At 43.9% G+C, this 24559-nt stretch overlaps 1 protein-coding gene across 1 annotated transcript in view; it reads right to left on the reverse strand.

Moving 5' to 3' along the window:
• Positions 1 to 907: 907 nt before the first annotated feature.
• Positions 908 to 24559, reverse strand: part of dnase1l1 (deoxyribonuclease I-like 1) — a 29461-nt gene continuing 5809 nt past the window's right edge. Inside the window, exons 3-9 of the mRNA XM_084333010.1 lie at positions 23258 to 23346; positions 21657 to 21746; positions 18557 to 18669; positions 16876 to 16988; positions 4154 to 4311; positions 3293 to 3389; positions 908 to 2035 (exon numbers count right to left, since the gene is read on the reverse strand). Coding sequence (XP_084189136.1) covers positions 1895 to 2035; positions 3293 to 3389; positions 4154 to 4311; positions 16876 to 16988; positions 18557 to 18669; positions 21657 to 21746; positions 23258 to 23346 — 801 coding nt within the window. The 3' untranslated portion in view covers positions 908 to 1894. The remainder of the gene's footprint in view (positions 2036 to 3292; positions 3390 to 4153; positions 4312 to 16875; positions 16989 to 18556; positions 18670 to 21656; positions 21747 to 23257; positions 23347 to 24559) is intronic.

The raw sequence follows: 24559 nt of genomic DNA on the forward strand, positions 1-24559 counted from the left end.
GTGGGTCTGGGGAGGGTGTGTAGACTACATGTCTCCTCTGTGGGTCTGGGGAGGGTGTGTAGACTACCACATGTCTCCTCTGTTTGTCTGGGGAGGGTGTGTAGACTACATGTCTCCTCTGTGGGTCTGGGGAGGGTGTGTAGACTACCACATGTCTCCTCTGTTTGTCTGGGGAGGGTGTGTAGACTACCACATGTCTCCTCTGTCTGTCTGGGGAGGGTGTATATTTCCCCCAGATCCCCTCCCTGCTGAACAGGCTGACCAGTAGGTGTCACTATTGCAATGGCCAGGACTCATACCCCACTGGCTTCCCACCCGCGAACACTGACAATTAAGTTCTTTGGAACGTCTGACCAAGCCGGAGGTACCGCTGCCGGGAATTGAACCCGGGTCATGGCGGTGGTAGGCGAGTGCGCCTCTACACGAGCCAGACGGCCACACAAAGCTTTTCCATTTTCTATCACCGAGTGAATTAATGACCTCAGTGGTCATAGTGACACTAGGGATGTCAATATTAATATATTAACGTGTCATTTCTTTTTTTTCTTTTTTTTATGTCATTAGTAGTTTTGACCATGAATGCTTTGACGTCAGCCGCAGTGAGAACGCTCAGTAAATTCCAGTAAATTCCAGTGAACTTTGACCTGCAGACCAGGATAATGAACGCGTAAAACGCGTAACAGCGGGGAGATAGGTCGGCTCCGAGGCCGGCTGTATATCTGAGCACAATTGCGTCAGATTGTCTGTGCTGCCACAGATATGACAGCTTTTGTCTTGTAGACGTCAACGAGGGCTGCACTGTGTCCCACACACACTCACACACACACACACACACACACACACACACACACACAGACCGCAAATAAGAACGAACGCTTATAAAAACGATTTAATAGGCTAAACTTCGTTTTAAATTCTTTGATTTACACTGATTTATTGTATTCGATTTTTGTCGACATAATGCTACGTGGCCCGACTAGATCCGTGACTCCGTTGAGATACAAATGAATTATCTATAAAAGTGACTATCTTTGGAATCCACTCGCTACCGGGGAAACATAGGGGGAACATAGGACCCGGGGAACATAGAACCCTTTGCGGCTACCGGGGAACATAGGACCCGGGGAACATAGGACCCGGGGAACATAGAACCCGGGGAACATAGAACCCTTTATAAAAAAAAAAAAGCGGGGAACATAGAACCCGGGGAACATAGAACCCGGGGAACATAGGGATGACCCCCTGGCTAACTAGCTATGCTGGCTAACTAGCTATGCTTGCTAACTAGCTATGCTTGCAGCAGGAGTGTTAACAGAGATCGTCCAAGGAGCCGTTGTATTGTTACAAAATGGATCATATATCATGCCAGTTAGGGTACCTTGTGTTTACTTTTACTTCAATTCTTTATTGCCCATATTCATTGTAACGGATATTTTTCTCATATTTTTATATTCAGAGTTAACTTTATTATCTATATATTTATTTATGTCTTTCTAGTACTATTACCCTGCCCATACCTGTACCCCCCCTCCCCCATGCTGCTATGATGCCCGAATTTTCCCCAAGGGGATCAATAAAGGAATATCTCATCAACGTTATTGAAGACTCCTGTGATAAATAAGTACTTGTGTAATATTTGTAATGTAATTTTTAAAACAATTTCTTTCTTTACGCAAGCCAAAAAAAAGGCAGTGATTGACAGCCCTAAGTGTCACACGTGTACATGTGTACACACACACACACACACACACACACACACACACACACACACACACACACACACACACACACACACACACACACACACACACACACACACACACACACACACACACACACACACACACACACACACACACACACACACACACACACACACAGGTTGCATGTTTGCTCAGTCACAAGTAATGGTGAATGCGAGGAGGAGGAGGAGGAGGAAGCTGAGGAAGACTTCCTGTTGTCTGGATGAGCCCGTCTTCATCCCAGTCGACTTCAGAAGAACCTCCACAGGGTAGTGGTCACTCACAGCCAGGGCCTGCCAACATACACCACAGAAGAAGAACAGGGTAGTGGTCACTCACAGCCAGGGCCTGCCAACATGCACCACAGAAGAAGAACTGGCGTGCGATTTTTGCCAGAGAACTGTTTTTTTTTTTAAGCCAGGCGACCGACAGAATTGTATCGCTTCCATTGTTATGATTATGAATGAGAGACCACACACAGCAGGAGATTTTTCGAGCGACGATCGCTCAGCAACTTCTGTCGCCTGGCTGAATATCGCCTCAATCCTATTTTTTTTATTTATTTATTTATTTTTTTATTATTATTCAATACATTCATTGATCAATAACCTATTACCATGCTACTTGTGTTAATTATTAATTAACAGGAACAATTTAAATAAATAACGTTAGTTGGAGAAGGGATGTCTCCCCTGATGTCCCGGTAACATTACATCCTTGCCGGTTTGGCTTTACAACATTTCTGATTTACCAGAAATGTGGACTCCATTACTTCATGATGAACTCCAACCGTTCGCTACACACCGATCAATATTGCCACCTCTCTCACAAACAGTTTGCACGAATATACTCGTTATTAATGCTGCTGTCATAGTAGGCTATCGTAGATCTCTGAGGCCATCTTCAGGCCAATCGGTGGTAGTGAACGTATAGCATACTATATTACCTGAACGGTCGTGTGTGGTGTGGGGTGCTAAGCGAGGTTGTGTGGGGTGTGGGGTGTGGGGTGCTAAGCGAGGTAGTGTGGGGTGCTAAGCGAGGTTGTGTGTGGTGTGGGGTGCTAAGCGAGGTTGTGTGTGGTGTGGGGTGCTAAGCGAGGTTGTGTGTGGTGTGGGGTGCTAAGCGAGGTAGTGTGTGGGGTGGGGTGCTAAGCGAGGTCGTGTGTGGTGTGGGGTGCTAAGCGAGGTTGTGTGTGGGGTGGGGTGCTAAGCGAGGTCGTGTGTGGTGTGGGGTGCTAAGCGAGGTCGTGTGTGGTGTGGGGTGCTAAGCGAGGTTGTGTGTGGGGTGGGGTGCTAAGCGAGGTTGTGTGTGGGGTGGGGTGCTAAGCGAGGTCGTGTGTTGGGGTGGGGTGCTAAGCGAGGTTGTGTGTGGGGTGCTAAGCGAGGTCGTGTGGGGTGGGGTGCTAAGCGAGGTCGTGTGTGGGGTGGGGTGCTAAGCGAGGTTGTGTGGGGTGCTAAGCGATTGCCGTTGAGCGACAGCTGATCGCATCGCCTCTCTCTCTCTCTCTCTCTCTCTCTCTCTCTCTCTCTCTCTCTCTCTCTCTCTCTCACCTGTTCCTCTGTCAGGTGGTATACTTGTTGGAAGTTGAAGGGTTTTGCAGACAGAGGAACGATGGCTCTGGCAAACGACTCTCCGTGCACAACGATCCTACGACACACAACATGGACACAGTTAGTATGGGTTCTATCCCCCATGGGCAGTGGGTGACAGTATTAGTGCTAGTTCTAACTCTTAGAAGAGACAGGAGAAGCTTCTATAAGTTATACCTTGTGTCTCTGATTTCAGTAATTTTCATTATTAACCCTTTCACTACCACACTACAGAAGGTTAACCTTTCACTACCACGTGTAGTGGGCAAGGCGCTCGCCATCAACGCTGGAGACGCTGGGTTCGAATCCAGCTCTCTGCGTTGCTATCAGCTTGGCTGGTCGTTCATACTAACACAATTGGCAGTGTTAGGGGTGGGAAAGCTGATGGGTGGTTCCTGGGCGTTGTGGACAGCGACCCCTACAGTTTGGTCGGGGCGCCTGCACAGCGAGGGTAGGATCTGGAGGGAGGTAGTGTGACCTTCCACACGTTACACTCTCCCGGTGAGAATCTGCGCTGCCAGGCTGGTTGCCGGCTGGCTGCACATGCGTCGGAGGAAAGCATGTGACAGTCTCTGGCCTCCCGGACCAACAGTAGGGGGAGTGCGCAACAACCAGGAAGAGGGTTGGGAATTGGCATAACGACTAACAGTGGGATGGGAGAAAAATCGGAAAAAAGGAGGGGGAAAAAGATAATAATAAAAAAAAAGAAAAAAACTTTCACTACCACATTATAGACGGTTAACCCTTTTACTACCACACTACAGAAGGTTAACCTTTCACTACCACACTACAGAAGGTTAGGGTTAGGGTAGGGGGTGTTACCGGTCGTAGGCGCAGGACGTGGACTCTCGGACCGTGGTGTCGGTCTTGTCTTTGATCAGCCAGAAGAACTTTGTGTTCGTGATCAAACGGACAAACTGTCTGTTCTTCTTGGCCAGGTAGCCACAGTCTGCATTAAAGTCTCCCAGGAACATCACTTTCTGCAGAGAAACAGTCAACATTTCAGATGGTTCTGTCTAGTTTTCTGTACAGACATATCTCTCACACAGAAAAACATACATGTGTGTGCACACACACACACACACACACACAGACACTAACAATTGTGTGTATTGCGCCGTACTGTATTGTACCCATTCTGCAATCTGTTAATAACATTTTCAATCAATCAATCAATCAATCAATCAATCAATCAATCAATCAATCAATCAATCAATCAATCAATCAATCAATCAATTAATCACAGACACACACACCTCACCTGTACACAAACACGCACACACACACACACACACCTCACCTGTACACACACACACACACACACACAAAGAGGCATATATGCACACACTCACGATTACTCAGTACCTCAGTACCTAAAATGACAATACATTTTAATCTAATCTAAAAAAGAAAATAATAATAATAATAAATAAAGGCTGAAACCTGCTCCACAGTACATCCAAAAAGTAGGCTTCAGCCTTTATTTCAGTAGGTTTCTCCATAGGTCTATGAGTCTTTACCTCAGTAGGTTCATCATCTTTACCTCAGTAGGTCTATGAGTCTTTACCTCAGTAGGTTCATCATCTTTACCTCAGTAGGTCTATCATCTTTACCTCAGTAGATCTATCATCTTTACCTCAGTAGGTCTATCATCTTTACCTCAGTAGGTCTATGAGTCTTTACCTCAGTAGGTTCATCATCTTTACCTCAGTAGGTCTATCATCTTTACCTCAGTAGGTCTATCATCTTTACCTCAGTAGGTCTATCATCTTTACCTCAGTAGGTATATGAGTCTTTACCTCAGTAGGTTCATCATCTTTACCTCAGTAGGTCTATCATCTTTACCTCAGTAGGTCTATCATCTTTACCTCAGTAGGTTCATCATCTTTACCTCAGTAGGTCTATCATCTTTACCTCAGTAGGTCTATCATCTTTACCTCAGTAGGTCTATCATCTTTACCTCAGTAGATCTATCATCTTTACCTCAGTAGGTCTATCATCTTTACCTCAGTAGATCCACCATCTTTACCTCAGTAGGTCTATCATCTTTACCTCAGTAGGTCTATCATCTTTACCTCAGTAGATCTATCATCTTTACCTCAGTAGGTCTATGAGTCTTTACCTCAGTAGGTTCATCATCTTTACCTCAGTAGGTCTATCATCTTTACCTCAGTAGGTTCATCATCTTTACCTCAGTAGGTCTATCATCTTTACCTCAGTAGGTCTATCATCTTTACCTCAGTAGGTCTATCATCTTTACCTCAGTAGATCTATCATCTTTACCTCAGTAGGTCTATCATCTTTACCTCAGTAGATCCACCATCTTTACCTCAGTAGGTCTATCATCTTCACCTCAGTAGGTCTATCACCTTTACCTCAGTAGGTCTATCATCTTTACCTCAGTAAGTCTATCATATTTACCTCAGTAGGTCTATCAGTCTTTACCTCAGTCGGTCTATCATCTTTACCTCAGTAGGTCTATCATCTTTACCTCAGTAGGTCTATGAGTCTTTACCTCAGTAGGTCTATCATATTTACCTCAGTAGGTCTATCAGTCTTTACCTCAGTAGGTCTATCATCTTTACCTCAGTAGGTCTATGAGTCTTTACCTCAGTAGGTCTATCAGTCTTTACCTCAGTAGGTCTATCATATTTACCTCAGTAGGTCTATCAGTCTTTACCTCAGTAGGTCTATCATATTTACCTCAGTAGGTCTATCAGTCTTTACCTCAGTAGGTCTATCATCTTTACCTCAGTAGGTCTATCATCTTTACCTCAGTAGGTCTATGAGTCTTTACCTCAGTAGGTCTATCAGTCTTTACCTCAGTAGGTCTATCATATTTACCTCAGTAGATCTATCAGTCTATACCTCAGTAGGTCTATCATCTTTACCTCAGTAGGTCTATCATCTTTACCTCAGTAGATCTATCATCTTTACCTCAGTAGCTCTATCATCTTTACCTCAGTAGGTCTATCATCTTTACCTCAGTAGGTCTATCATCTTTACCTCAGTAGGTCTATCATCTTTACCTCAGTAGATCCATCATCTTTACCTCAGTAGGTCTATCATCTTTACCTCAGTAGGTCTATCATCTTTACCTCAGTAGGTCTATCATCTTTACCTCAGTAGGTCTATCATCTTTACCTCAGTAGATCCATCATCTTTACCTCAGTAGGTCTACCATCTTTACCTCAGTAGGTCCATCATCTTTACCTCAGTAGGTCTATCATCTTTACCTCAGTAGGTCTATCATCTTTACCTCAGTAGGTCTATCATCTTTACCTCAGTAGATCCATCATCTTTACCTCAGTAGGTCTACCATCTTTACCTCAGTAGGTCTATCATCTTTACCTCAGTAGATCTATCATCTTTACCTCAGTAGGTCTATCATCTTTACCTCAGTAGATCTATCATCTTTACCTCAGTAGGTCTATCATCTTTACCTCAGTAGGTCTATCATCTTTACCTCAGTAGGTCTATCATCTTTACCTCAGTAGGTCTATCATCTTTACCTCAGTAGGTCTATCATCTTTACCTCAGTAGGTCTATCATCTTTACCTCAGTAGATCCACCATCTTTACCTCAGTAGATCCACCATCTTTACCTCAGTAGATCCACCATCTTTACCTCAGTAGGTCTATCATCTTTACCTCAGTAGATCCATCATCTTTACCTCAGTAGGTCTATCATCTTTACCTCAGTAGGTCTATCATCTTTACCTCAGTAGGTCCATCATCTTCACCTCAGTAGGTCTATCATCTTTACGTCAGTAGATCCATCATCTTTACCTCAGTAGGTCCATCATCTTTACCTCAGTAGGTCTATCATCTTTACCTCAGTAGATCCATCATCTTTACATCAGTAGATCCATCATCTTCACCTCAGTAGGTCTATCATCTTTACCTCAGTAGGTCCATCATCTTTACCTCAGTAGGTCTATCATCTTTACCTCAGTAGGTCCATCATCTTCACCTCAGTAGGTCTATCATCTTCACCTCAGTAGGTCTATCATCTTTACCTCAGTAGGTCTATCATCTTTACCTCAGTAGGTCTATCATCTTTACCTCAGTAGGTCTATCATCTTTACCTCAGTAGGTCCATCATCTTTACCTCAGTAGATCCACCATCTTTACCTCAGTAGATCCATCATCTTTACCTCAGTAGGTCTATCATCTTTACCTCAGTAGGTCTATCATCTTTACCTCAGTAGGTCTATCATCTTTACCTCAGTAGGTCTATCATCTTTACCTCAGTAGGTCTATCATCTTTATCTCAGTAGGTCTATCATCTTTACCTCAGTAGATCCATCATCTTTACCTCAGTAGGTCTATCATCTTTACCTCAGTAGGTCTATCATCTTTACCTCAGTAGGTCTATCATCTTTACCTCAGTAGGTATATCATCTTCACCTCAGTAGGTCTATCATCTTTACCTCAGTAGGTCTATCATCTTTACCTCAGTAGGTCCATCATCTTTACCTCAGTAGGTCTATCATCTTTACCTCAGTAGGTCTATCATCTTTACCTCAGTAGGTCTATCATCTTTACCTCAGTAGGTCTATCATCTTTACCTCAGTAGGTCTATCATCTTTATCTCAGTAGGTCTATCATCTTCACCTCAGTAGGTCTATCATCTTTACCTCAGTAGGTCTATCATCTTCACCTCAGTAGGTCTATCATCTTTACCTCAGTAGGTCTATCATCTTTACCTCAGTAGGTCTATCATCTTCACCTCAGTAAATCTATCATCTTCACCTCAGTAGGTCTATCATCTTTACTTCAGTAGGTCTATCATCTTTACCTCAGTAGGTCTATCATCTTTACCTCAGTAGGTCTATCATCTTTACCTCAGTAGATCCATCATCTTCACCTCAGTAGGTCTATCATCTTTACCTCAGTAGGTCTATCATCTTTACCTCAGTAGGTCTACCATCTTTACCTCAGTAGGTCTATCATCTTTACCTCAGTAGATCCATCATCTTTACCTCAGTAGGTCTATCATCTTTACCTCAGTAGGTCCATCATCTTTACCTCAGTAGGTCTATCATCTTTACCTCAGTAGGTCTATCGTCTTTACCTCAGTAGGTCTATCATCTTTACCTCAGTAGGTCCATCATCTTTACCTCAGTAGGTCTATCATCTTTACCTCAGTAGATCCATCATCTTTACCTCAGTAGGTCTATCATCTTTACCTCAGTAGGTCCATCATCTTTACCTCAGTAGGTCTATCATCTTTACCTCAGTAGGTCCATCATCTTTACCTCAGTAGGTCTATCATCTTTACCTCAGTAGATCCATCATCTTTACCTCAGTAGATCCATCATCTTTACCTCAGTAGATCCATCATCTTTACCTCAGTAGGTCTATCATCTTTACCTCAGTAGGTCTATCATCTTTACCTCAGTAGGTCTATCATCTTTACCTCAGTAGGTCTATCATCTTTACCTCAGTAGATCCATCATCTTTACCTCAGTAGGTCTATCATCTTTACCTCAGTAGATCCATCATATTTACCTCAGTAGATCCATCATCTTTACCTCAGTAGATCCATCATCTTTACCTCAGTAGGTCTATCATCTTTACCTCAGTAGGTCTATCATCTTTACCTCAGTAGGTCTATCATCTTTACCTCAGTAGGTCTATCATCTTCACCTCAGTAGGTCTATCATCTTTACCTCAGTAGGTCTATCATCTTCACCTCAGTAGGTCTATCATCTTCACCTCAGTAGGTCTATCATCTTTACCTCAGTAGATCTATCATCTTTACCTCAGTAGGTCTATCATCTTTACCTCAGTAGGTCTATCATCTTTACCTCAGTAGGTCTATCATCTTCACCTCAGTAGGTCTATCATCTTTACCTCAGTAGGTCTATCATCTTTACCTCAGTAGGTCTATCATCTTTACCTCAGTAGATCTATCATCTTTACCTCAGTAGGTCTATCATCTTTACCTCAGTAGGTCTATCATCTTTACCTCAGTAGGTCTATCATCTTTACCTCAGTAGGTCTATCATCTTTACCTCAGTAGGTCTATCATCTTTACCTCAGTAGGTCTATCATCGTTACCTCAGTAGATCTATCATCTTTACCTCAGTAGGTCCATCATCTTCACATCAGTAGGTCTATCATATTTACCTCAGTAGGTCTATCATCTTCACCTCAGTAGGTCTATCATCTTTACCTCAGTAGGTCTATCATCTTTACCTCAGTAGGTCCACCATCTTTACCTCAGTAGGTCTATCATCGTTACCTCAGTAGGTCTACCATCTTTACCTCAGTAGGTCTATCATCTTTACCTCAGTAGGTCTATCATCTTTACCTCAGTAGGTCCATCATCTTCACCTCAGTAGGTCTATCATCTTTACCTCAGTAGGTCTATCATCTTCACCTCAGTAGGTCTATCATCTTTACCTCAGTAGGTCTATCATCGTTACCTCAGTAGGTCTATCATCTTTACCTCAGTAGGTCTATCATCTTTACCTCAGTAGGTCCATCATCTTCACCTCAGTAGGTCTATCATCTTTACCTCAGTAGGTCTATCATCTTCACCTCAGTAGGTCTATCATCTTTACCTCAGTAGATCCACCATCTTTACCTCAGTAGATCCACCATCTTTACCTCAGTAGGTCTATCATCTTTACCTCAGTAGATCCACCATCTTTACCTCAGTAGGTCTATCATCTTTACCTCAGTAGATCCACCATCTTTACCTCAATAGATCCACCATCTTTACCTCAGTAGGTCTATCATATTTACCTCAGTAGGTCTATCATCTTTACCTCAGTAGGACTACCATCTTTACCTCAGTAGGTCTATCATCTTCACCTCAGTAGGTCTATCATCTTTACCTCAGTAGATCCACCATCTTCACCTCAGTAGGTCTATAATCTTTACCTCAGTAGATCCACCATCTTTACCTCAGTAGGTCTATCATCTTTACCTCAGTAGATCTATCATATTTACCTCAGTAGGTCCACCATCTTTACCTCAGTAGGTCTATCATCTTTACCTCAGTAGGTCTATCATCTTTACCTCAGTAGGTCTATCATCTTTACCTCAGTAGGTCTATCATCTTTACCTCAGTAGATCTATCATCTTTACCTCAGTAGGTCCACCATCTTTACCTCAGTAGGTCTATCATCTTTACCTCAGTAGGTCTATCATCTTTACCTCAGTAGGTCTATCATCTTTACCTCAGTAGGTCTATCATCTTTACCTCAGTAGGTCCACCATCTTTACCTCAGTAGGTCTATCATCTTTACCTCAGTAGGTCCATCATCTTCACCTCAGTAGGTCTATCATCTTTACCTCAGTAGGTCTATCATCTTCACCTCAGTAGGTCTATCATCTTTACCTCAGTAGGTCTATCATCGTTACCTCAGTAGGTCTATCATCTTTACCTCAGTAGGTCTATCATCTTTACCTCAGTAGGTCCATCATCTTCACCTCAGTAGGTCTATCATCTTTACCTCAGTAGGTCTATCATCTTCACCTCAGTAGGTCTATCATCTTTACCTCAGTAGATCCACCATCTTTACCTCAGTAGATCCACCATCTTTACCTCAGTAGGTCTATCATCTTTACCTCAGTAGATCCACCATCTTTACCTCAGTAGGTCTATCATCTTTACCTCAGTAGATCCACCATATTTACCTCAATAGATCCACCATCTTTACCTCAGTAGGTCTATCATATTTACCTCAGTAGGTCTATCATCTTTACCTCAGTAGGTCTACCATCTTTACCTCAGTAGGTCTATCATCTTCACCTCAGTAGGTCTATCATCTTTACCTCAGTAGATCCACCATCTTCACCTCAGTAGGTCTATAATCTTTACCTCAGTAGATCCACCATCTTTACCTCAGTAGGTCTATCATCTTTACCTCAGTAGATCTATCATATTTACCTCAGTAGGTCCACCATCTTTACCTCAGTAGGTCTATCATCTTTACCTCAGTAGGTCTATCATCTTTACCTCAGTAGGTCTATCATCTTTACCTCAGTAGGTCTATCATCTTTACCTCAGTAGATCTATCATCTTTACCTCAGTAGGTCCACCATCTTTACCTCAGTAGGTCTATCATCTTTACCTCAGTAGGTCTATCATCTTTACCTCAGTAGGTCTATCATCTTTACCTCAGTAGGTCTATCATCTTTACCTCAGTAGGTCCACCATCTTTACCTCAGTAGGTCTATCATCTTCACCTCAGTAGGTCTATCATCTTTACCTCAGTAGGTCTATCATCTTCACCTCAGTAGGTCTATCATCTTTACCTCAGTAGGTCTATCATCGTTACCTCAGTAGGTCTATCATCTTTACCTCAGTAGGTCTATCATCTTTACCTCAGTAGGTCCATCATCTTCACCTCAGTAGGTCTATCATCTTTACCTCAGTAGGTCTATCATCTTCACCTCAGTAGGTCTATCATCTTTACCTCAGTAGGTCTATCATCTTTACCTCAGTAGATCCACCATCTTTACCTCAGTAGGTCTATCATCTTTACCTCAGTAGATCCACCATCTTTACCTCAGTAGATCCACCATCTTTACCTCAGTAGGTCTATCATCTTTACCTCAGTAGATCCACCATCTTTACCTCAGTAGGTCTATCATCTTTACCTCAGTAGGTCTATCATCTTTACCGCAGTAGGTTTATCATCTTCACCTCAGTAGGTCTATCATCTTTACCTCAGTAGATCCACCATCTTTACCTCAGTAGATCCACCATCTTTACCTCAGTAGGTCCATCATCTTTACCTCAGTAGGTCTACCATCTTTACCTCAGTAGGTCTATCATCTTTACCTCAGTAGATCTATCATCTTTACCTCAGTAGGTCTATCGTCTTTACCTCAGTAGGTCTATCATCTTTACCTCAGTTAGTAGATCCACCATCTTTACCTCAGTAGATCCACCATCTTTACCTCAGTAGGTCTATCATCTTTACCTCAGTAGGTCTATCATCTTTACCTCAGTAGATCCACCATCTTTACCTCAGTAGATCCACCATCTTTACCTCAGTAGGTCCATCATCTTTACCTCAGTAGGTCTACCATCTTTACCTCAGTAGGTCTATCATCTTTACCTCAGTAGATCTATCATCTTTACCTCAGTAGGTCCACCATCTTTACCTCAGTAGGTCTATCATCTTTACCTCAGTAGGTCTATCATCTTTACCTCAGTAGGTCTATCATCTTTACCTCAGTAGATCTATCATCTTTACCTCAGTAGGTCTATCATCTTTACCTCAGTAGGTCTATCATCTTTACCTCAGTAGGTCTATCATCTTTACCTCAGTAGGTCTATCATCTTTACCTCAGTAGGTCTATCATCTTTACCTCAGTAGGTCTATCATCTTTACCTCAGTAGGTCTATCATCTTTACCTCAGTAGATCTATCATCTTTACCTCAGTAGGTCTATCATCTTTACCTCAGTAGGTCTATCATCTTTACCTCAGTAGGTCTATCATCTTTACCTCAGTAGGTCTATCATCTTTACCTCAGTAGGTCTATCATCTTTACCTCAGTAGGTCTATCACCTTTACCTCAGTAGGTCTATCATCTTCACCTCAGTAGATCCACCATCTTTACCTCAGTAGGTCTATCATCTTTACCTCAGTAGGTCTATCATCTTTACCTCAGTAGGTCTATCATCTTTACCTCAGTAGGTCTATCATCTTCACCTCAGTAGGTCTATCATCTTTACCTCAGTAGATCTATCATCTTTACCTCAGTAGGTCCATCATCTTCACCTCAGTAGGTCCATCATCTTTACCTCAGTAGGTCTATCATCTTTACCTCAGTAGGTCTATCATCTTTACCTCAGTAGGTCTATCATCTTTATCTCAGTAGGTCTATCATCTTTACCTCAGTAGGTCTATCATCTTTACCTCAGTAGGTCTATCATCTTTATCTCAGTAGGTCTATCATCTTTACCTCAGTAGGTCTATCATCTTTACCTCAGTAGGTCTATCATCTTTACCTCAGTAGGTCTATCATCTTTATCTCAGTAGGTCTATCATCTTTACCTCAGTAGGTCTATCATCTTTACCTCAGTAGGTCTATCATCTTTACCTCAGTAGGTCTATCATCTTTACCTCAGTAGATCTATCATCTTTACCTCAGTAGGTCTATCATCTTTACCTCAGTAGGTCTATCATCTTTACCTCAGTAGGTCTATCATCTTTACCTCAGTAGGTCTATCATCTTTACCTCAGTAGGTCTATCATCTTTACCTCAGTAGGTCTATCATCTTTATCTCAGTAGGTCTATCATCTTTACCTCAGTAGGTCTATCATCTTTACCTCAGTAGGTCTATCATCTTTACCTCAGTAGGTCTATCATCTTTACCTCAGTAGATCTATCATCTTTACCTCAGTAGGTCTATCATCTTTACCTCAGTAGGTCTATCATCTTTACCTCAGTAGGTCTATCATCTTTACCTCAGTAGATCCATCATCTTTACCTCAGTAGGTCTATCATCTTTACCTCAGTAGATCTATCATCTTTACCTCAGTAGGTCTATCATCTTTACCTCAGTAGATCCACCATCTTTACCTCAGTAGGTCTATCATCTTTACCTCAGTAGGTCTATCATCTTTACCTCAGTAGGTCTATCATCTTTACCTCAGTAGGTCCATCATCTTCACCTCAGTAGGTCTATCATATTTACCTCAGTAGGTCTATCATCTTCACCTCAGTAGGTCCACCATATTTACCTCAGTAGATCCACCATCTTTACCTCAGTAGGTTTATCATCTTCACCTCAGTAGATCCACCATCTTTACCTCAGTAGGTTTATCATCTTTACCTCAGTAGGTCTATCATCTTTACCTCAGTAGGTCTATCATTGTTACCTCAGTAGGTCTATCATCTTTACCTCAGTAGGTCTATCATCTTTACCTCAGTAGATCTATCATCTTTACCTCAGTAGGTCTATCATCTTTACCTCAGTAGGTCTATCATCTTTACCTCAGTAGGTCTATCATCTTTACCTCAGTAGGTCTATCATCTTTACCTCAGTAGGTCTATCATCTTTACCTCAGTAGGTCTATCATCTTTACCTCAGTAGGTCTATCATCTTTACCTCAGTAGGTCTATCATCTTTACCTCAGTAGATCTATCATCTTTACCTCAGTAGGTCTATCATCTTTACCTCAGTAGGTCTATCATCTTTACCTCAGTAGGTCTATCATCTTTACCTCAGTAGGTCTATCATCTTTACCTCAGTAGGTCTATCATCTTTACCTCAGTAGGTCTATCATCTTTACCTCAGTAGATCCATCATCTTCACCTCAGTAGGTCTATCATCTTTACCTCAGTAGGTCTATCATCGTTACCTCAGTAGGTCTATCATCTTTACCTCAGTAGGTCTATCATCTTTACCTCAGTAGGTCTATCATCTTTACCTCAGTAGGTCTATCATCTTTACCTCAGTAGGTCTATCATCTTTACCTCAGTAGGTCTATCATCTTTACCTCAGTAGGTTTATCATCTTCACCTCAGTAGATCCACCATCTTTACCTCAGTAGGTCTATCATCTTTACCTCAGTAGATCCACCATCTTTACCTCAGTAGGTTTATCATCTTCACCTCAGTAGGTCTATCATCTTTACCTCAGTAGATCCACCATCTTTACCTCAGTAGATCCACCATCTTTACCTCAGTAGGTCCACCATCTTTACCTCAGTAGGTCTATCATCGTTACCTCAGTAGGTCTATCATCGTTACCTCAGTAGGTCTATCATCTTTACCTCAGTAGGTCTATCATCTTTACCTCAGTAGGTCTATCATCTTTACCTCAGTAGGTCTATCATCTTTACCTCAGTAGGTCTATCATCTTTACCTCAGTAGGTCTATCATCTTTACCTCAGTAGGTCTATCATCTTTACCTCAGTAGATCTATCATCTTTACCTCAGTAGGTCTATCATCTTTACCTCAGTAGGTCTATCATTGTTACCTCAGTAGGTCTATCATCTTTACCTCAGTAGGTCTATCATCTTTACCTCAGTAGATCTATCATCTTTACCTCAGTAGGTCTATCATCTTTACCTCAGTAGGTCTATCATCTTTACCTCAGTAGGTCTATCATCTTTACCTCAGTAGGTCTATCATCTTTACCTCAGTAGGTCTATCATCTTTACCTCAGTAGGTCTATCATCTTTACCTCAGTAGGTCTATCATCTTTACCTCAGTAGGTCTATCATCTTTACCTCAGTAGATCTATCATCTTTACCTCAGTAGGTCTATCATCTTTACCTCAGTAGGTCTATCATCTTTACCTCAGTAGGTCTATCATCTTTACCTCAGTAGGTCTATCATTGTTACCTCAGTAGGTCTATCATCTTTACCTCAGTAGGTCTATCATCTTTACCTCAGTAGATCTATCATCTTTACCTCAGTAGGTCTATCATCTTTACCTCAGTAGGTCTATCATCTTTACCTCAGTAGGTCTATCATCTTTACCTCAGTAGGTCTATCATCTTTACCTCAGTAGGTCTATCATCTTTACCTCAGTAGGTCTATCATCTTTACCTCAGTAGGTCTATCATCTTTACCTCAGTAGGTCTATCATCTTTACCTCAGTAGATCTATCATCTTTACCTCAGTAGGTCTATCATCTTTACCTCAGTAGGTCTATCATCTTTACCTCAGTAGGTCTATCATCTTTACCTCAGTAGGTCTATCATCTTTACCTCAGTAGGTCTATCATCTTTACCTCAGTAGGTCTATCATCTTTACCTCAGTAGATCCATCATCTTCACCTCAGTAGGTCTATCATCTTTACCTCAGTAGGTCTATCATCGTTACCTCAGTAGGTCTATCATCTTTACCTCAGTAGGTCTATCATCTTTACCTCAGTAGGTCTATCATCTTTACCTCAGTAGGTCTATCATCTTTACCTCAGTAGGTCTATCATCTTTACCTCAGTAGGTCTATCATCTTTACCTCAGTAGGTTTATCATCTTCACCTCAGTAGATCCACCATCTTTACCTCAGTAGGTCTATCATCTTTACCTCAGTAGATCCACCATCTTTACCTCAGTAGGTTTATCATCTTCACCTCAGTAGGTCTATCATCTTTACCTCAGTAGATCCACCATCTTTACCTCAGTAGATCCACCATCTTTACCTCAGTAGGTCCACCATCTTTACCTCAGTAGGTCTATCATCGTTACCTCAGTAGGTCTATCATCGTTACCTCAGTAGGTCTATCATCTTTACCTCAGTAGGTCTATCATCTTTACCTCAGTAGGTCTATCATCTTTACCTCAGTAGGTCTATCATCTTTACCTCAGTAGGTCTATCATCTTTACCTCAGTAGGTCTATCATCTTTACCTCAGTAGGTCTATCATCTTTACCTCAGTAGATCTATCATCTTTACCTCAGTAGGTCTATCATCTTTACCTCAGTAGGTCTATCATCTTTACCTCAGTAGGTCTATCATCTTTACCTCAGTAGATCCACCATCTTCACCTCAGTAGATCTATCATCTTTACCTCAGTAGATCCACCATCTTTACCTCAGTAGATCCACCATCTTTACCTCAGTCCTCCACCGGCTCTTAATGTCCAGGAAGACGTCGTACAGAGCGTCCATCTCCGTGGTGGCGTTGTCTGGACTCGTGTGTTGAGGGACCAGCACGAAGTCCTTCATCGCTGGACAGAGGGAGGGGGTGACAGGGGGGGGGGGGGGTGGGGGTAGGTTTAGGGGGGGCTGCAGGGGACGCTTCTATACTTTAAGCAAGTGGCTTGTCCTTCCGCGTTCCCGTTTTGCGCTCTGGTTGGCCGCTCTGGTCATGTGACATGTGCGCCAATCGTGGGACGGCAAGTTTTTGGACGGTTAAGCTTAGGCGCTCTTTCGAAGTTGGTTAAGGTTAGAGTTTGTCTTAGAGCAGGGCGATAGAACACCAGCCCTGATTCCAAACTCTAACCTTAACCAACTGCGAAAGAGTCGCCTAAGCTTAACCAGTGATAAACTAGGCGTCAGGTAGTTTGCAGGCTGTTAGACCCGGAAATAGGCGCAGAACTTGCCGTCCCACGATTGGCGCACATGTCACATGACCAGAAACGTGCGTGGCCAATCAGAGAGCAAAACGGGAATGCGGAAGGACAAGCCACTTGCTTAAAGTATAGACGTGCAGGGGACAGATCCCCCTCAAAAATAGAGCTAATATGAAAGACAACCCCCCCACCAAGAGGTAAAAAATAAGGGGTCAAAACATTTATATATCCTTCCCTGTAACTATATATAATAATACAGGAGCATAGATATTTGAAAGCAACACAGAATGAGAGCCTCACTGCATTGCATTACATTATATCTGTGTCAGTGGGTTCCTGAATGTTGTCTTCTCCTTTACATAAATAAAGACATTTCCACCATTAATTGATGCAGAAAAGGCACAGATTGGTGCAGAATAGTGACACCGGAATGCAGGGAATGCAGTGTTGGAGGCTAGAGAGGTACAGAGAGACGTTAGATTTAGACCAGGCTCACTCTTTACACACGATGTGAAACGTCCTCCTCTGTGGTGTGGAACCTAGGCCTCACTTTGTCCGTCTCTACGAGGCCCACGGATCTCACGTACATTCAGAGAGCAGAGATCGCTTTGGCCATAGAGAGAATTAATCAGTTATGCCTGAATCTGGTAAATTAGTTTAATGTTGCTTAGCGGTGGAATTCCCCCTTTTAATGTCAAGTCTCAAGTCAAGTCCCGAGTCTCAAAGGTCTCCATAGAACACCAAGTTAAGTCAACTATCAATTAGACTTGGAATGACCAGAAACAAGTCACTTTTATTTCACTAAAACAACAGAAGATCTAGAATGTGGGGGTCTAGCCTCTTGGGGGTCCCGCCTCACCTGTCTTGGGGGTCTAGCCTCTTGGGGGTCCCGCCTCACCTGTCTTGGGGGTCTAGCCTCTTGGGGGTCCCGCCTCACCTGTCTTGGGGGTCTAGCCTCACCTGTCTTGGGGGTCTAGCCTCACCTGTCTTGGGGGTCTAGCCTAACCTATCTTGGGGGTCTAGCCTCACCTGTCTTGGGGGTCTTTGGGGGTCTAGCCTCACCTGTCTTGGGGGTCTAGCCTCACCTGTCTTGGGGGTCTAGCCTCACCTGTCTTGGGGGTCTAGCCTCACCTGTCTTGGGGGTCCCGCCTCACCTGTCTTGGGGGTCTAGCCTCACCTGTCTTGGGGGTCTAGCCTCACCTGTCTTGGGGGTCTAGCCTCACCTGTCTTGGGGGCGTTGAAGTGAACTACGAAGGGCTCTCTGGCGAATGCGTCAACTTTCCCTGGAAGGTCGTCTGGGTACTGGTACTGGTCTCTCACTGTCACAGAGTCAGTCCTGTAGGGGGCGACAGAGAGACAGCATGGAGACAGAGAGACAGCATGGAGACAGAGAGGCAGCATGGAGACAGAGAGACAGAGAGACAGAGAGACAGAGAGACAGCATGGAGACAGAGAGACAGCATGGAGACAGAGAGGCAGCATGGAGACAGAGAGGCAGCATGGAGACAGAGAGACAGCATGGAGACAGAGAGACAGAGACAGCATGGAGACAGAGAGACAGAGAGACAGCATGGAGACAGAGAGACAGAGAGACAGCATGGAGACAGAGAGACAGAGAGACAGCATGGAGACAGAGAGACAGAGAGACAGCATGGAGACAGAGAGACAGCATGGAGACAGAGAGACAGAGAGACAGCATGGAGACAGAGAGACAGAGAGACAGCATGGAGACAGAGAGACAGCATGGAGACAGAGAGACAGAGAGACAGCATGGAGACAGAGACACAGCATGGAGACAGAGAGACAGCATGGAGACAGAGAGACAGCATGGAGACAGAGAGACAGAGAGACAGCATGGAGACAGAGAGACAGCATGGAGACAGAGAGACAGCATGGAGACAGAGAGACAGCATGGAGACAGAGAGACAGCATGGAGACAGAGAGACAGAGAGACAGCATGGAGACAGAGAGACAGCATGGAGACAGAGAGACAGCATGGAGACAGAGAGACAGCATGGAGACAGAGAGACAGCATGGAGACAGAGAGACAGCATGGAGACAGAGAGACAGCATGGAGACAGAGAGACAGCATGGAGACAGAGAGACAGAGAGACAGAGAGACAGCATGGAGACAGAGAGACAGAGACAACATGGAGACAGAGAGACAGCATGGAGACAGAGAGACAGCATGGAGACAGAGAGACAGCATGGAGACAGAGAGACAGCATGGAGACAGAGAGACAGCATGGAGACAGAGAGACAGAGACAGCATGGAGACAGAGAGACAGAGACAGCATGGAGACAGAGAGACAGCATGGAGACAGAGAGACAGCATGGAGACAGAGAGACAGCATGGAGACAGAGACAGCATGGAGACAGAGAGACAGAGAGACAGAGAGACAGCATGGAGACAGAGAGACAGAGAGACAGAGAGACAGAGAGACAGAGAGACAGCATGGAGACAGAGAGACAGCATGGAGACAGAGAGACAGAGAGACAGAGAGACAGAGAGACAGAGAGACAGCATGGAGACAGAGAGACAGAGAGACAGAGACAGCATGGAGACAGAGAGACAGAGAGACAGAGAGACAGCATGGAGACAGAGAGACAGAGAGACAGAGAGACAGAGAGACAGCATGGAGACAGAGAGACAGAGAGACAGAGAGACAGCATGGAGACAGAGAGACAGCATGGAGACAGAGAGACAGAGAGACAGAGACAGCATGGAGACAGAGAGACAGCATGGAGACAGAGAGACAGCATGGAGACAGAGAGACAGCATGGAGACAGAGAGACAGAGAGACAGCATGGAGACAGAGAGACAGAGACAGCATGGAGACAGAGAGACAGAGACAGCATTGGAGACAGAGAGACAGAGAGACAGCATGGAGACACACACACACACACACACACACACACACACACACACACACACACACACACACACACACACACACACACACACACACACACACACACACACACACACACACACACACACACACACACACACACACACACACACACACACACACACACACACACACACACACACACACACACACACACACACACACACACACACACACACACACACACACACACACACACACACACACACACACACACACACACACACACACACACACACACACACACACACACACACACACACACACACACACACACACACACACACACACACACACACACACACACACACACACACACACACACACACACACACACACACACACACACACACACACACACACACACACACACACACACACACACACACACACACACACACACACACACACACACACACACACACACACACACACACACACACACACACACACACACACACACACACACACACACACACACACACACACACACACACACACACACACACACACACACACACACACACACACACACACACACACACACACACACACACACACACACACACACACACACACACACACACACACACACACACACACACACACACACACACACACACACACACACACACACACACACACACACACACACACACACACACACACACACACACACACACACACACACACACACTAAGGCTGTCCCCGAACCCTGTTTTCGGGATTCGAACTTCGTCAGGGTTTTTCGAACGAACGTTCGAACCGTTTTTACAGCTTTTATTGGCCATGCAAGACCGACAGACGAGAGGGCGAACGGGAGGAGAGGTGGGGAGGACATGCGACAAATAACGACGGGAGCTGGGATCGAACCCGTGTCGGCCGCGTAGGAGCGCAAGGCACTATGGTATGCGCCACGAGGGCGCCCCCGAACCTTCGTTTTTAATTAAAAAAATATATATAAAAATAAAAGGAAAATCTTTTTTTAATACTTTCTTTTTTTTACTATCCTCAAACTAAATCCTCAATTTGAATAAAGTGATTAATCTGATTAAATGAGTATTTTTTATTTTTATTTAATCAACTTTCCAGACCCAGCCCAGCCCAGGGTGAAGCCCCAGCCCAACTAAATCAATTAAATCAACTTTCTTTAATGCATATAACTCATCAGTTTCTTTTAATATTATAATATTAGTGTAGCCTAATCTTTATCTGCAACTGTGAAGAAAAAACCCATTGGTTTAAACAGAATTAATAGAAAAAAATAGAAGAAATAATAATAAAAAATATTTTTATATTTCTTTAATAAAAAATAAAAAATTCAAATGTTGATTTAGAATTCGAATGCCAACGTAACGAACGAAGGTTCGAACGTTTGGGCTCAGCCCTAACACACACACACACACCTCACCTGTACACGAACACATACTGCTCCTGGTAAGCGCTGGTTCTCCCCAGTCTCTCACTGGACAGCTCTTCATATACATGATCAGAGTCGTACCTGAGAGACAAACACAAGGTAAAGATTCCTTTTCCTGTCCTTACGTAACCGGTGTGATTTCGTTCTGCGTCGTGTGTAGATTCAACCCCTGTGTTAAGGGATCGCCCTGAGTGGGAGTTGAACCCCGGTCTCCCACGCCGCGGGGGACATCACAGACCACTATACCACGAGGTGAATCCACTTCTTGGTAATGTGTCTGGATGCCTCTGGGGAGTGAGTTTACTTGCAGTACCGCTAACGTCCACAGTCACTTCACAACACTTTGAAGTCCATCGTGACTGTGTGGATAGACTCGCGGTACCTGCGTTACACTTACAATAAACAATACATACACTTACATATACAATACATACTTACATTATACTTTATACAATACATCTACTTACATATTTACATTTACATTTAGTAATTTAGCTGAACGCTTTTATCCAAAGTGACTTTCAAGTTCTGTCCCAACAAGTCAGCAGGAAGGGTACAACTCTATTAGCTGAGTAACAGTGATCAAACAGTGCTGAAACTTGGGTGCTGCAGTGTTGAGTGCATAGTAGTAGAGACATATTAGTAGTACGAAGAGTGCATGATAGTATAAGACAGTAAGAAGGTTATTAAAAAAAATAAAAAATAAAATTCATTTCAAGTATTGATTGAAGAAGTGTGTTTTAGTCGACGGCGAAAGATTGGTCGTGTTTCAGCTCCTGACTGTGGTGGTTTCAGTCGTCCTGACTGTGATGGTTTCAGCTGTCTGTCCTGACTGTGATGGTTTCATCTGTCTGTCCTGACTGTGATGGTGTCAGCTGTCTGTCCTGACTGTGGTGGTTTCAGCCGTCCTGACTGTGATGGTTTCAGCTGTCTGTCCTGACTGTGATGGTGTCAGCTGTCCTGACTGTGGTGGTTTCAGCTGTCTGTCCTGACTGTGATGGTTTCAGCTGTCTGTCCTGACTGTGATGGTTTCATCTGTCTGTCCTGACTGTGATGGTTTCAGCTGTCTGTCCTGACTGTGATGGTTTCAGCTGTCTGTCCTGACTGTGATGGTTTCAGCCGTCCTGACTGTGATGGTTTCAGCTGTCTGTCCTGACTGTGATGGTTTCAGCTGTCTGTCCTGACTGTGATGGTTTCAGCTGTCTGTCCTGACTGTGATGGTGTCAGCTGTCTGTCCTGACTGTGGTGGTTTCAGCTGTCTGTCCTGACTGTGATGGTTTCAGCTGTCTGTCCTGACTGTGATGGTTTCAGCCGTCTGTCCTGACTGTGGTGGTTTCAGCTGTCCTGACTGTGATGGTTTCAGCTGTCTGTCCTGACTGTGGTGGTTTCAGCTGTCTGTCCTGACTGTGATGGTTTCAGCTGTCTGTCCTGACTGTGGTGGTTTCAGCTGTCTGTCCTGACTGTGACAGTATGTGTGTGTGTGTGTGTGCGTGTGCGTGTGTGTGTGTGTGTGTGTGTGTATGTGTGTGTGTGTGTGTGTGTGTGTGTGTGTGTGTGTGTGTGTGTGTGTGTGTGTGTGTGTGTCTGTGTACCTGTTGAGAGCAGCCATCAACATGGGAACAGCTTTTATTTTGTTGTCCCTCACTTCCTGAAGCAAAGTTATATCACAGCGGGTGATGATCTGGAACACACACACACACACACCACACACACACACATACACACACACACACACATACACACACACATACACACACACATGCACGCACGCACGCACGCACACACACACACACACACACATACACACACACACACATACACACACACATACACACACACATGCACACACACACACACACACACACACACACACACACACACACACACACACACACACACACACACACAAGACAGTTAGATCCTAGACCTTGTGTGTCAACCATCACGTCCAATTCCATCAGTTTCTTGTTCTGTGTTTAACCACCAAAACCTGGAACATATGATGTATATCGTGCCAGTTAGTGCACCTTGTGTTTACTGCACCTTGTCTATACTGCACCTTGTGTTTACTGCACCTTGTGTATACTGCACCTTGTGTGTACTGCACCTTGTCTATACTACACCTTGTGTTTACTGTACCTTGTCTATACTACACCTTGTGTTTACTGCACCTTGTGTATACTGCACCTTGTGTGTACTGCACCTTGTGTGTACTGCACCTTGTGTTTACTGCACCTTGTGTGTACTGCACCTTGTGTATACTGCACCTTGTGTGTACTGCACCTTGTGTTTACTGCACCTTGTGTTTACTGCACCTTGTGTATACTGCACCTTGTGTATACTGCACCTTGTGTATACTGCACCTTGTGTATACTGCACCTTGTGTATACTGCACCTTGTGTTTACTGCACCTTGTGTTTACTGCACCTTGTGTATACTGCACCTTGTGTATACTGCACCTTGTGTTTACTGCACCTTGTGTATACTGCACCTTGTGTTTACTGCACCTTGTGTGTACTGCACCTTGTGTATACTGCACCCTGTGTTTACTGCACCTTGTGTTTACTGCACCTTGTGTATACTGCACCTTGTGTGTACTGCACCTTGTCTTGACTCTATACTACACCTTGTGTTTACTGCACCTTGTGTGTACTGCACCTTGTTTATACTGCACCTTGTGTATACTGCACCTTGTGTATACTGCACCTTGTGTATACTGCACCTTGTGTGTACTGCACCTTGTGTGTACTGCACCTCGTGTATACTGCACCTTGTGTATACTGCACCTTGTGTTTACTGCACCTTGTGTTTACTGCACCTTGTGTGTACTGCACCTAGTGTATACTGCACCTTGTGTATACTGCACCTTGTGTATACTGCACCTTGTGTTTACT

This window comes from Notolepis coatsorum (genome assembly GCF_963971535.1).
Source record: "Notolepis coatsorum genome assembly, chromosome: 17".
NCBI classification, from domain to species: domain Eukaryota; kingdom Metazoa; phylum Chordata; class Actinopteri; order Aulopiformes; family Paralepididae; genus Notolepis; species Notolepis coatsorum.